We start from the raw sequence: 14,215 nt of genomic DNA on the forward strand, positions 1-14,215 counted from the left end.
TACTGGTGTCAGGGTCTTCCAACCAGTTCAGCCCTCCCACCAAGGGTGAGCATCCTCCTGCTCTGCCTTCCTGCAGCTTCAGCTGTCCAGCTTGCAGTGCTGCGGGTATCGCTGCTTTTGAAGAACAACTCAAAGAAATTACTGTGTTAGAAAGAAATTAAAGCTACAGTATATTTATATTCACCATCCAGCAAAAGTGTAAAAATAAGTTTTTCCCCCAGGTTTATTTACTAAATTATTTCACATTCAATGAAATATTGTTACAACAATAATTACAGGGCGTTATCACAATAGCAAACACATTGAGAACACTAGTAAAGAACAAGAATGCAAGTTACAGTTATTCTCCTGTTGAACTCAAATGCCACTTTTGTAAACAGTAACAAAACCAGAACACTGCTGCTAAAAAAGATGTACACATAAAAACACTCTAAGTACACAAAACTACATACATCATTTTATACTCCCAACCAAAGCACTCTGGTCAAGTCCGAGTACAATTTGGTATTCTCTGTACAATTATTAAATCCTGCTAAAAATTATAGTTATCCTCGGGTTTAAAATACAGCACAGCGCATAAGGCAAAAAATAGGAATTATCATCCAGTTCTTTGAGTTGCAGTTAAATACCAAGAATTTAAGGCAAGCTTGGACATTTTGCATTGTTTCATATAATGAATGGGAACTTACAGATGGCAAATTCACAAAAGTAACATTTAAGCTATCTCGCAGTAAAAGTTAACTGTTTATAACGTGTACTGGACACATTTGCCCCTTTAGAAATTCCAGCTAGACTTTCTGAAAGAAAAGCATTCCTAATAGGAGACTTCAGGAAGCTTACACATGAGTATCTTACCTGAAAAAAAGCAGAAATCCAGGAACTATATGTACACATATAAACTCATACTCATTTTAAAGTGCTTTACAAATAATTTTGAGTGACTAAGAAATAGAACTGGATGATAATTTATAGTTGTATGACATCTTATTTGAAGATCCTTAATTTTTAAACTGCAAGACAGACATCAGAGTATTGTACTTTAAATGCTGATTTAAACTGATTGTTGTGTCTGATCTTCCTATAACCAAGCACTTCAGTGAAGAGGACAGCAAGCACCCAGAACAGAAAATAAAGGTGGCGTGATTTTAAGTGACATGATCCCTAAAGTTGATACACTAACAGTTCATCTGAACACAGCAGTATTCTTCATTAGCTATTCTTCCAATTCTTAACACCAATCCTGCTTACTAAAAACTTGTTTATGTGCCTATCTTAAATTTAGCAATACCACATCACACAAATCTGGTCAATCTCCATAGCCTAATTTAACATTGCTACTGCCTAGCTACAGGGAGTAAAATATTTTGCACTTTTAAAGTGTGTTCAGCTCCATAAATGCAAGATGTTTATACGGTATTGAATAACCATCAATACACATCTGAGCAAAGCATTTTTTGTATTGCTGATGCTAAAGTGATTTCTGTATCTTGTCCCGCTTTGTACATACCGAGAACTGTTTACTGATGCTTCCAATTAAAACGTGTATATGAGCATCTTCATTCATGGACTCCCATTGCAGTTAAACAGTATGCACTGAGCGGCAAGGAAAGCCTCCTACCACTTAAAGGCATAAACTTGTCTTTTAAGTAAGGAACTTTTTTTTTTTTTTTAAATGAGTTTGTTAAGCATCTTTATTACCCGGTGTATATTGGGAAAGATGATAATCAATGGCATCTCTGTGAAACTGCAAGTGAAAAGGAAAACAGCACATGTAAACATTCAATGTGCGCATTTACCTGAACAGAAATGAGAAGGTGATCTACAAAACAGACCAAACCAGTTTCATTAGAGGCCAACTCCAGAACCGCTCCCCTCCCCTCTCCTCCCCACACACAAACATGCAACATACAAAAATGCAGCTACTTGTGTCCTATCAACAGATTTACTGGAATAATTAAATTATGCTATTATTGCTATATAACTAGAATCCTTAGTGGGTCAAATAAACAGCACAAAGATGCTGAATTTGTTAATTTTATTTGCTTTTACAGTCCTGCTTCATTCTACCAAATTTGAAGAATATGTGCAGGTTTTTATATAGTTTGTGCAAACGTCTGTTACCTGTGAATAATGTTTTATGGTGAAAACACCCTTGTCTCCTTCACTGTTTAAAATCTGAATGTTAGCTTATGGAAGAACAAGGAAAACTACTGTTTGCCTGGCTGCAATTAGTTTTGCAGGAACTTAGAATAAATAAAGTACACTCAGAAAACCTCCACTTAGCATACTTATAAAGAAATGGCTTTTAAAGCAACTATTTTGAATATTATTGCACCTTCAAAAATAATACTATATGGGTTTGAAAAACAAGGGGAAACAAACATTAATTTAACATGTTAAAACAAGAGGAAAATAACTCTGGAGGCGGAAAATTTCTTAAGTACCAGGTCTGGCAATACACGTACAGACATCAAAACAGAAATTCAAGAGAATCGTGATTCCTAGTTAAAATCAGAAGACAAAACAAAAACATGCTAAATTAGCTAGAATTAATACTTACTTAATCACATATTTTTAATAATGGTTATAACCCACAGCATCACTTTCTATGTATCCGCCCAAATTGTCACTAAGTTTAGGGCTATCGCTAAGACACATCTCTTCAGGTTCTGGTTAATCACAGGAACCAGCCTTCAGCACTCCCTCACGCAGGATACACGCTTAGATAAGTCACTACGTCCCGTGCTTTTCACTCATCGCAGCTTATGTCAAAGGCAAGACCGTCTAAAGAACCAGAGAAGGGCTCTTGCTATTCGCTCCATACTCATGTATTTGTGAGACTAGGAACAGTAAAACTAGATCTTATGGAAAAATATAACAAATGTAGAGCTCATTGAGTACACTGTGTTATTTTTGACAGTTTTCATAGGCACGAATGTATCAAGCAAATAAAACAAAAACACTAGAACAATCCAAACGATCATGCTTTATGCATACTGCACTAAATTGGTAACAGCCTTATCATAAGTCCTACATTTAGCACCATTTTTATATCTGCACACTCGAAAAAAGCAACCATACATTCTTTTAAAAAGGGAAGTTGTACGGAATACGGGCACAGCCACGCTTGGGCGAAGGGTGGGACGGATTCCTTTTTCAGTATTTTACATCATGCTATGAATGCTGCTGTGACATTTTCTGATGTTTTACTATTGCAATTTTTCTTTGCATTACAATTAAAAACACACAGCAGTCTAGCAAGATTAAGTAATTTAATCCACTAACTTATCCACAAAAAAATAGAAGGGAAGGTTGAAAATGTGATTTCTCTCTATCGGGTCCAAAAATTTCATAAGAGGCAATAAATTTGCCTTGTTAATTTATTTCTTTAAGTAGTTGCCAATTATCATCCCAGCCCCCATACTGGTAAAAGGGTAACGAAGGAGTGCACAGGCAACATACTATGGCATTTATTATTTACAAACCTTGAGATACAGAAACAAGGCAGCCCTTTAGTTACTGTTTATAAAAAAAATTATGAAGCACTGGCATTTTCTTAATGTGAGGACACAGCCAGACAACTATCAGCAAACTGTCCAGTCATACGATGCATTCAAACATCTCTCATCCCAAGCACAGTAAACTTCATGTTTCATAGTAGGCAGAAGGAAGAGAGAAAAGCTCTAGAAAGTGAACGGGTTAGATATACAATAAGGTTTCTAACCATATCCCAGGCATTTACAGTACTCACTAAAATTCACTGCCATTAACAGGATGCTGTCTAAACCCAGCTGGCAAAAAGTCTTCCATTCCTTTTGCTTGTACTACTAAAATAACAAAGGCCAGTTACTGGAAGAAAACAAATCCTTCCTCATTTCAATCACAACTTCACCACATTCCTCCAACTTCAGAAAACGCAGCTTATGGTCTCCAAGCAGATTGAGTTCCATCTTTGTATCAGGTCCATAAATTCATATTTTTCAAAGTGCAGTCAAACCAAAATTGCATCGACAGTACATCATACCAGCAGAGTCCAGCCAGGTATCTGAGATAGGATCGTATTTCTGTACAGTGTTCAGATAGGATGACCCTGAATGACCTCCAACTACATAAAGGTAGTTATCAATTACAGCTGCACCAACTCCTGTGGAAAAGAAAAAAGAGATACACAATCATCAAGTATGGAAATAAATAGTACTTTTGTTCCTAACCGAAGTCATAGAGTAAGTTGGAAGGGACTTCTGGAGGCCACCCCGCTCCTCAGCTCAGAGCAGGGCCAACTCGGGTCATGCTGCTCAGGGCCTTGTCCAGTCTGTGACCATCTCTAGGGACAGTGATCCCACGGCCACTCTGAGCTGAACCCCCATCCAGTGTCTGACCACCCTCGCAGTGAAATAATTTCTCAATATCTAATCAGAATTTGCCTTCTTCCAGCTTGCTCTCACTGCCTCACGCCCTTCCACTGGGTGCCCGAGAAAGCCTGGCTCCGTCCTGCCCGCACCCGCTCCGGGAGCCGAGCCGCGGGCAGCAGCCCCACTGACCCCACCGCCTTTCCTTAAGGCTGAACGAACAAGTTCTCCCAGCCTCGCCTTCTTTAGGCTGTCTTTAAAGAAAGTGCATGTAAATGAAGAGTCCTTCTCTCTTCAGATCTTATTCGCCTTTTCGACTCTTCGTGCACCCTCTTCCCTATGACAGAACGCTCTTCTGTCCCAAAACTCCTTGTCAGGCAGAGAGAAGGGAAGACATGTTACTGAGTCTCAATATAAAATAAAGTACAATAAAACAGTAAGCAGAGGATTGCTGAACTTCACTCAAAATTAGTAAAAACAAAATAGAAAATAGAGTAAAAATACTGCTTTATGTACAGCTCAGTATGAATAAAAAACAAACCAGACTTAGTTAAAAAAACCAGAAAAATACATACTTGAGAATTTATACATTCTTTCATTGAACTGGTTAAGTGATCTGCAGCCCAATTCACAGATGAAAAATGCTCTACAGACAAGTCACCGCAACCCTGATCTACTGCAACTTCTATCGGGTCAAACGGCAGTTTATTGCTGTAAGGATATCTGAGTTAACTGCTCAGGTTCCCATGTCCCTACCTGTTCTGGGTTCCTTCATGGGTCTGCACACAGTCCACTGGTTCTGATGAGGATCGTATCTCTCGATGCTCGATAAGTGTGACACGCCATTATGGCCGCCTACTACAAAAATGAAGCCCAGCATGACACCAACACCAAAGTTTATTCGTTTATCAGCCATCGAAGCTACCGTCTCCCATGAGTTTTTACTTGGATCATAACGCTCCATGCTGCAAATACAAACAAACAACTTGTAAGACTTGGATTTCAACAACATCTGAATTTTACTCCACAAGAAATCTGCATTTGTCACAGATTCATCTGGTTCTGCCAGCTAATATCATTACACAAAGCAATAATGTAATGCAAAGAAAAAGTGCTTGAGCCAATGGAAAATTTGGCAGCGTGGATGCTTTGTACGACACACAAAGCATACAAAACACCAAGGCCAGCGTTGCCAACTCGGAAGCATCAGCCGCATCCCAGGATCCTTCAGCAACATGAAGCTGGTGCAGCTGAAGGTTCTCGATGATGTTGCCAAAAAGAAGTTTTAACGTATTTTGTTCTGATACAAGAATTACAGGGCAGCCTCCTCCCTGATACTGCTACTAGGTACCTTCAGGTTACATTTTGAGGCAAAGTACTGCTACTATTTATAAAAAACAACCCATGAAAAAATGAACATAATGCAGATCTGAAGTGAATTTATTTGGGTAACGCATCAAACCAAAAAGCTTCCGTGTGGCATGCCCAAAAACAACAGATGGAGGGGAAAAAAATTTGGAAAGCACGTCCCTCAGGAAGAGCTGTGCAGAGGGTGCTGATGAAAACACTAAGGACAGAAGAGTTCTTCGGGACAGCATGGAAATGAATTAACAGGAGTCATGTTTTCTGCCACGGGAGCTGGACCGGTGGTCACAGTCGCTAACGCACTCACGGCACGCAGTCACAGGGCAGGTTGGTGTCGTGAGCCGGGAGGAAAAAGGGGAGAGGAAATCAGAAGCACTCAACAGGATGAGAAAAGCTGCAGGCAGGTTTCTGCTTCTCCTAGAGCCTGTACGAGTCTCATGAATGTATGATACGGCATGTTACTTGTGTCCTTGATAATTAATAAAATCAAAATTATTCAATAAAAATTAAAAAAAAGGAAAATGTTGAAATATTCATGGATTCTAGTAACACTATAGGAGTTGGTGGCAATTCCTTTTTGACTGAGGAAGAGACAAACACGATACAGGAGTAAGGCTGCTGCAGAATTTTAACGTTGTTAAGACCTTTCCTTTAAAAGCTACCAGTTTGTTAAAGACTTTTCCTATTCTCCCAGTGACGTCTTACATTTCCTGAAAGAAGGTAACTGAATGTACCCTTCAAAGACCTGTGTGCACGTTGAGCATTCATCTTTTGGGCACCACTCGAGTAAGAGTTTGATTGCTTTCCTTTAAGGGCTGCTCGTGCAATAAGGTGACAGTGGAGCGAGTGCCACGGAGGTGTTGCGTGAGCTCCTGGTACGCTCGCTCTGCTCTGCTACTGACCCTGCTTCGTCTAGTCTGCTGCTAACGAGGATAGCTCTGTGCGACACGAAGACTGCACGGAGCTAAGAGCGACCGCACAGGAAAACAGTGTGGTTTAATTATTCCAGGCTAACTTCCCACGAGAAGAAATCCTAAGTCAACAGAAAACATTTCAGAGATGGTTTGTTTGTCTATTAAGTACTTTCAACTGCTACTGCAGTTTACAATCTAAAGTATAAGAAATTAGAATAAAAAAGCCATATTGTTTTATAAAATCCTGTCACAACTAGACCGAACAGCTTAAGTTATTGATATTATATATTTCAGTAATTTAAAAAATACTCATTTTCCATTTGAAAACTACTTAGTTATACTTTTCTATTTGGGACCCAATCCTTTGTTTCACAAACTTTTATATTAAGGTATTTCTGAAGATAAAAGCATACCAAGTGTGAAAAATAAGCAGAATTAATGACCAATGCAATGTTGTTCCACTATACTGTTAAACAATCAATGCATCGCATTATTTATCAAATACAAGCTTTGCTTTCCTATAGGCAAGATTTTCAATTTCACCCTTTATTCAGCCATTTAGACTTTAGTCTAAATTTGCTTCCTGAAGGGACGTAAGGCTGATTTGTTCCCATTGTTTATGATGGAAGGTGAGTAAAAATCATTTATCTGCAGAACTAAATGGCCTAGTCCATCAATCCAGAGCAATGTGGAACAAGACTATCAAACAGCATGCTGGTGCCAGGCAGCCTCCTTGTAGTAAAAGGTCTGAAGCAAGCCCATTTCTGCCCAGGAGCCAGACCAACCATCAGCATCTTGAACTTTAGGATTACCAGTAAGACTAGTTTAAGGTTCCAGTATGTTTATTTTGTGAATATTAAGCAAGTGAGCAGCCACGCTCATTTCTAACCAGTGTTTTACATATGTAAGTTAACTGTGCATCCTAATATTTTGCAGAGTTCAGACACAAAGAGTTACATAGCACCAGCACAGTGCTGTGGCTAAGCAAGTCTCTCCGGAGAGCTTATTAACTGAGGGCTAGCACTGTGGTGTAGACAGAGTTACGTTACCTTGGGGCCTGAGTACATGTGTCCACAAAATACTGATCTGCTGAAACAACTAGCCTGAGCGTCTACAAGGTAAAGCATCTTGCAGTACCTTGCTCAGTGCTACGCAGATATGCCTTTGCGCTTATCTTCCCTCCTTAAGGATTCAAAAAAAAAAAATACAGCTCTGAGCTAGAACACAAAGTCCATATAAAGATTTCCCATCTAATCTCATTGAATTATCAGACTGATGCTGAAAACCAAGCAATAACGAGGCCCACTGTGGATTACCACTAATTGATCTTAGAATATTTTTTAATTGGCTGCTGAACACAAGCTCAACAACGAGCTCTGCTGATTTCTAACTTATGATGTTGAGCTACACGTATCGAAAGCACATACCTGTTCATATGGGCAGGACCATAACCACCTATGGCATATATCATTCCATCCAAGACAGCCGCAGCAAAACAACTTCTGGTTTTGTTCATCGGGGCCACTAGCTGCCACTCCTTCACTTTAGGAATGTATTTCTCTACAGTGCGTAAATAGGACTGCCCATCGTAGCCGCCCAAGGCGTAGAGCTCCCCTGCCAGGACCACCACTCCCAGGGTGCTCCGGCTCTCAAACATCCTTTCGAGAGACGTCCAAGTGTTCGTATCGGGGTCCCAGCACTCCACCGAATTCTCGTGCTTCCGGTAACTGATGCCTTGACACACATGGGTCGCAATCCCTCCCACGACATAAATTTTCTGGTCTAGGACACAGATGCCAAATTCGTAGCGGGGAATGCTAAGAGGCGCCAGGCCTATCCAGGAGTCGTTCTGGGGAAAATACATCTCAACACTGAAATAGAAAAACAAAGATTGTATGAGCAAACCTGGGTTTCTGAAGCTTTGCGAAGCATAACTGAACAACAAAGGAACACGATTTTTACAGTGTATTTCATATTTCCCATCCCACGTTTGCTGTCCCTTCTAGTGGCTTGAACGTAAGCTCAATCAAACGCTGTTTAGTGGCCCAAAGGCCAAAGAACAGGGCCTTACAGGGTAAAGTGCTGTGCGGTAACACAGCGAGTAATCGCAGCATCAAGTCCAAGATCTGAAAAGATGAATTTTAAAAGTAAAAGACAGACCGGGGAGATGGCAAAACAGTATCACGGACAACGTGAGGGAAGACAAAACAGTGCTAATGCCACAGTAGTTTCTGGAAGTAGGTTGTTTTCAGGGTAAGCTAAAAATATAAACCAAAGGGATAAGAGAGGTAAGCAAACAAAAAAAACATAACAGCCACAGAGACGAGAGAAAAAAGGAGCGTAAGAGAGGGAGAAGCCCATGTCTATATATACATGTACAAACACACACTTAGGAAGTATAATTTGTAGCTTTGTAATTACATATTTTACATACACTGTAGAATTTAAAGAAATGTCACAAAGCAGAACATTTTCAGTTTGGAATATCTGTTTTCAAAAAACTAAGTTTATATGCATTCTTTTCAAATCATACCCGGTTTTAAAACATGATGAATCTAGGCTATAGTGTATATAATCTAATTAACCTATCTAAACAGTTCAGTTAATGCTCTAGTTAATTTAAATGAATGTCTAATATTCAAGGAAACCTATCTGTGCAAAAAAACATACAAGAAAATGAAGCCACTGAAGAGGTGAAAGCCACTGACTAAGAGCCCAGAAGCAGAGACTGCTGAAACACCAGACTGGCTCTTGACAGCAGTGGCCCAGTTAGAAAAGAACGGGACTAAATGTATTCTAAGTAATTCTGTTACTATACGGCAGTGGTTGACAAAAAGTGAAAATCAGCCTTCCTGTAAGTACAAATGAAAATTAAAATCAGAATAGTAGAATTAAAGTTTTCTACTTGCCACTTTTAATTGTGAGAAAATTGGGTACCTGAACTATTTTGAATAATTTTTACTGATCTGTGACATTTCTATATGTCAGGAGCAATTGTTTAAACTTATTTAAATGACAGTTTAAGAGAGACTAATATGAACAGCATGGAAAAGAAAACTTTGTATGAATTAGCAAATGGTAAATAGTTGTAAAGAAAATTCTTGATTAAAAAGACACAATGGAATGTAATATTGTTACAATCATTGGACAATCTATAAAAGAAACAGAGCTGAAGAATCATTATGAGAGGACTACTTTACTCACTCAAACAGAAATGAATTTGTTGTTAAATTCACAAAATCCTTTTTATTTTTTAAATCTATAAACCCAACAATTCCCAGTCCCAAAGTCTAGTTCACCACTGATCACCACTGATCAGGAAAGCTAACTTTTAGTAACTTAGACAGCATCTGGGAACTTTTATAAACACAGGGAAATACATATATACATTCCCAGATTTTTAAAGGTACATGTGTATGTATGTATGTATATATATGAATAGACACACAAACCCACAGGCATGAAATTGTGTTACAGAAAAGACCACTTCAGAGTAGAATATTAACCAGGATTTCATCTCAAGAACCACATCAGGCAGTCTACCCTGGCACAGTAAACCTTTACTCTGTGTTGGTAAGAGTATGCTCAACGTCAAAGTGTTATATGGGTACGTGTAAATACACATACCCACACAAAGTTTAAGCATCGTTTCTGGAAATGTTAAGATAGTGTTATAACTGAACTCAACAATATTATTAAAGTTATTTTTCTCTGTATTTCATTTTCTCTGTATTTCATTTCTTTTACTCAGATGAGTCTCTCCGATGTAACAGTCTACTGGGTCTCCATTGAAAGTGCATCTTTCTTCTTTGCCGCACACTCACCCGTTTCTGCCAGCATGGATATGGATACTTGCCCAGCAGCAAGAATTAAATTCATGGTTATATTACAGTCAAGAATTTAACATTACTAAGAATTGCTTCTTAGCTCCAGTTAAGTTTATTTTAATTCCAAGCACTTCTGAGTTATCAGGAAGCATGTTTTTCACACACACCCCCCCACACACACATTTTTCAAAAAAGTTTGTAGTCAAAGTTTTATGCTTTGATAGTCTGCAATACCAGAAAAGTGAAAATTATGTAAATTGGAAAAAATCTCAAAGGATACAAAAGTAATACACAAACTGAAAACACCCACATTTATTATCAAAATTCTCAATCAACAGAATGAAAATGGTAAGGCTTTATAACTTTTCACTATTACTTACCTTTCCAAACAAGCAAACAGCCCAGCTTTTCCTCCTACAGCACAAAGAACTTTAGGAGCACAGCGAGGTCTTGTCATCAGCATGGTCTGGTGGGAAAGTCTGTGTTCAGGCATAAAGTGATATTTTAGGGCCTCGTTTAGTAGATGTTTGCAAGTATGGTCATCACGAATGAGATGGTTTGCTTCATATAACCGTGTAAGAAACTTCACACTCAGCAGTGGCAATCGAACACAATGTAGCAGCTGCGCTAAGTACTTCTGTCGCTCCTGCACGTCATATTTGATCCAAGACTCTAGCGCATAAAAAACTGTCTCTTCTGTCACAACGTTCAAGCAGTCATTGGAAACAATTTCATCCAATTCTGAATGTGTAAGCTCAAAAAATTCTTCAGTCTGACAAACATCTTCAAAGTTTTGACAAATGTATTTGTTAGCAGCCAAGTAGAGGTCATGGCAGCCATAGGTCTCCGCGAAACGCGAAATCCCAATGCAATTGCCAGGATCAAGCTGGCTTTCAAGAAACGTGCAACACTCCTTCACCACGAGTTTGATTTGGAGAAGATTCGCAGCTGGAAGAAGAGACTCGACAGTGTCTTGTGAGATAAACACAGTCCCCGTGTAGGCATACTCCACGATGGCTTGCAGGGCCGCCTCGTCGATGCACTGGAACTCAACCTCCGAGTTCTCCTTCTCGGAGAGGTTCCCAGTGAACATGGCTTTGAAATACGGACTGATGCTGGCAAGCACCACTTTGTGGGCATGAATCTTGACATCGCCAACTCTCAGGATAATGTCACAGAGCTCGTGATGTTGGCGAAGGAGGTTCAAGCCTTGCAAAAGCTGCTCAGAATGCAAGTGGGTTAAGTTGGCAAGCATGTAGGTTGGAGACGACTGGTCCATCTGTAACAAACAGAATTTTTAACGCATTACTCAGGGTTTCATTTTCAAGCGCTTCATTACTCACATCACTTAGACATGCTACATATAACATTTAAAAAATATTTTTCCATTTAGGCTTTTACCTTAATTAGTATATTACTTTCCAATTTACTTTCTAAATCCTTATGCTCTATGCTTTTTTTACGTAAGTTAAATCCAGGCCAATCCAATGTTTATTAACTGCAAATGCTATTTTAAGCTTTAATTAAAAAAAAAAAAAAAGGAAAAGAATGGGTTTTTTTTGTTCTGGAATAAAATGCATGACGTTATCTGGAGCCTAGGCTACCTGACGGGATTCTGCATCGGATATTTAAGAGAACTGCACGGTGACTGGAATAAAAATAAACAAAGACTAGAACTGGCTTAATTAAGACGAAGTTTTAGAAGTTCTTAAAATTAATTTAATTTGTACTACTAATCACTGATGTCTTATATCAGCTTGATGTGCAAACGTCCACATTTTAAGCAACCTGCTCAAATGCCGTTTGAATGCTTTGAGCTCTAAGTCAACGAACTGTCCTTATAATTCTCCTAAATTAATACTAGACAAAGAGGAAACCACTACATCTGTGCCTGCACAGGAAACAGGTGCCTCGAACTCTTCAAAAACAAATTCTCTGGTGAGACACAACGTTTCCTCCTTTTTTCATAGTCATATTTGGATCAATTACCTAACGATACTGCAGTGCTTTAAAAGAAAAGGGAAAGTTCTCGAACTTTACTAAAGTTACAACATAGGTAAAAACATTTTATTGCTATATTCTAAAGTATTTTAAGTATTTTTATTGAAAAAAACTCAACTTATAAAAGGCACAAGAACAACATTTTCATGACTGGAGATGTCTGTTTCTGTATTCATTTTAAAGGACAGACACCAAAGTGTCTTTCTCGGGTATAATCCCACATCACTGTTAGTCCAGATCACTGCAGGTGGGCGACACGGAGCACCGAGCACACCGTCCGCTTCTCTGTGCGCAACCCCCAAGTCACCAGGTACCAAAACCATCCTAATTTCAGCGATACCCAGCAGGGCGAGGTGCTCCCCTCGGCCAGCACGGGACCACCCAGATGGACGGGCCAAGCACCCTGGTACCACCATCGCCGTGCCCATTCCCAGCCCCGTGGCATCGGCAGCCACCCGCAGCTTCGTGACATCGCTAGTAAAAGCAAAGAGAGCGACCCTTGTCCCTCCCATGGCCCCACAAAACCCCCAAACACTTTTTCCAAAAAGTTTTAGTTTGCATTGTGGCGCTCGACGGCACTACGATACCTGCTCTAATTGCAGCATCGTTACGATTCAAATGGTGCTGCCCACCACCAAGAGCTGGAGAGCCAGTTCTTCACTTTATTCACCCAGAATTATTTTCCTGGTGAGAGGGTGGAGCGTGTGAGCCCATCAGGATCCCAGACCACGAAGAAACATAACTACTGCTCTACCAAGAACATTACAATGCTTTCTGAACTGAAAAGCTGATCTAATTTTAATTTGCTCAATTACTACACAAACTGCAAAATCTCACTTCTTTTATCTTATTATTAAGTTGTCCATCGTTTTTACAGTTCCTTAACTGACACTTAATTTGCAGTAGGCCTACTTACAAAGCGCTTAATCTGAAGGAATAAAATTACTGGCCAGCATCTAAACACAGAACTTAACAGCACTGAGAAAGAAGCGAAGACTTACAGCCAGGGGAAGAAAACCTCCTCCCCAGAGAGGGAAAACCCTCTCCTTGTACAACTCTATCCTAGAAAAAAACATGTAGCTAGCAGAAAATCTTTGGGGATATCTGCAAGGAGGAAGACTCCAAACAACATTTTCCATAGAGCATCACTTTGGCGGCACTAATTGCATTTAAAAAGCTGTCCGACAGCTGAAACTTTTCCTTTTCATAGATTTTCATAGTTTTATTGTAGGCGTACGCAGAAACCGCAGAACACAAGGTAACAACACGCGGAAAGGAAAAGGAACGGCTGAAGTTCGGACACGAGCCCTACGAGCACAGCTATAAACAACCATATTTCAGTTATTCCGCAGAAATAAATGTTTTCGCGCTGACTCGACAGAGACGCTGCCGCTCTCCCTCACAACCCCCCGCCCGGCGAGGCGCGCCCACCCCACGCATCTGCGCGTAGTTACGGCACGGGCAGGGGCACCGAAGCTGCTGCACCCACCGGCCCCGGGAACCGCGCAGAAGGGCAGAAAAAGGCCGGCGGGCCGCGGCGCTCACCTGCGCGCCGGGGGCGACCAGGCCGCGGCGAGGCCCAGCCGGCGGCAGCCGCAGCCTCGCTCCCTGCGCTCGCACGGCAGCGCCCGCGCCGCGCCCCGCCCCGCCGCCGCGTCACTTCCGGGCGCCGCCGCCCCGCGCCCGCCCCCACCGGCGGCGGCAGCGCCGGCGGCGGGGGGGGGGCGGGGGGAAGGAGGGAGGGAGGCGGGGCAGTCTC

At 40.7% G+C, this 14,215-nt stretch overlaps 1 protein-coding gene across 2 annotated transcripts; it reads right to left on the reverse strand.

Moving 5' to 3' along the window:
* Positions 1-205: 205 nt before the first annotated feature.
* On the reverse strand, positions 206-14,146 carry KLHL28 (kelch like family member 28). 2 transcript variants are annotated; one of them, XM_064511790.1, is made up of 5 exons: positions 14,002-14,146; positions 10,836-11,734; positions 8,056-8,499; positions 5,106-5,314; positions 206-4,144 (listed from the first exon to the last, which is right to left on the reverse strand). In XM_064511790.1, exons 2-5 carry the CDS (start codon positions 11,732-11,734, stop codon positions 3,981-3,983), a joined length of 1,716 nt encoding a protein of 571 aa, XP_064367860.1. In that variant the 5' UTR covers positions 14,002-14,146; the 3' UTR covers positions 206-3,980. The 2 variants fall into 2 exon arrangements, with proteins under 2 accessions (XP_064367860.1, XP_025973899.2); XM_026118114.2 differs by lacking the exon at positions 14,002-14,146 and adding an exon at positions 13,044-13,125.
* Positions 14,147-14,215: the final 69 nt, after the last annotated feature.

This window comes from Dromaius novaehollandiae, chromosome 5, assembly GCF_036370855.1.
Source record: "Dromaius novaehollandiae isolate bDroNov1 chromosome 5, bDroNov1.hap1, whole genome shotgun sequence".
In the NCBI taxonomy this organism is placed as follows: Eukaryota; Metazoa; Chordata; class Aves; order Casuariiformes; family Dromaiidae; genus Dromaius; species Dromaius novaehollandiae.

Coding starts and splice junctions, on each gene's coding strand:
- KLHL28 (XM_026118114.2), bottom strand. Junction 5,315..8,055: donor GGTCCTGCCCATATGAACAG/GTATGTGCTTTC, acceptor TTGTATTTGCAG/CATGGAGCGTTATGATCCAA. Junction 4,145..5,105: donor CATGAAGGAACCCAGAACAG/GTAGGGACATGG, acceptor TCTTTTCCACAG/GAGTTGGTGCAGCTGTAATT.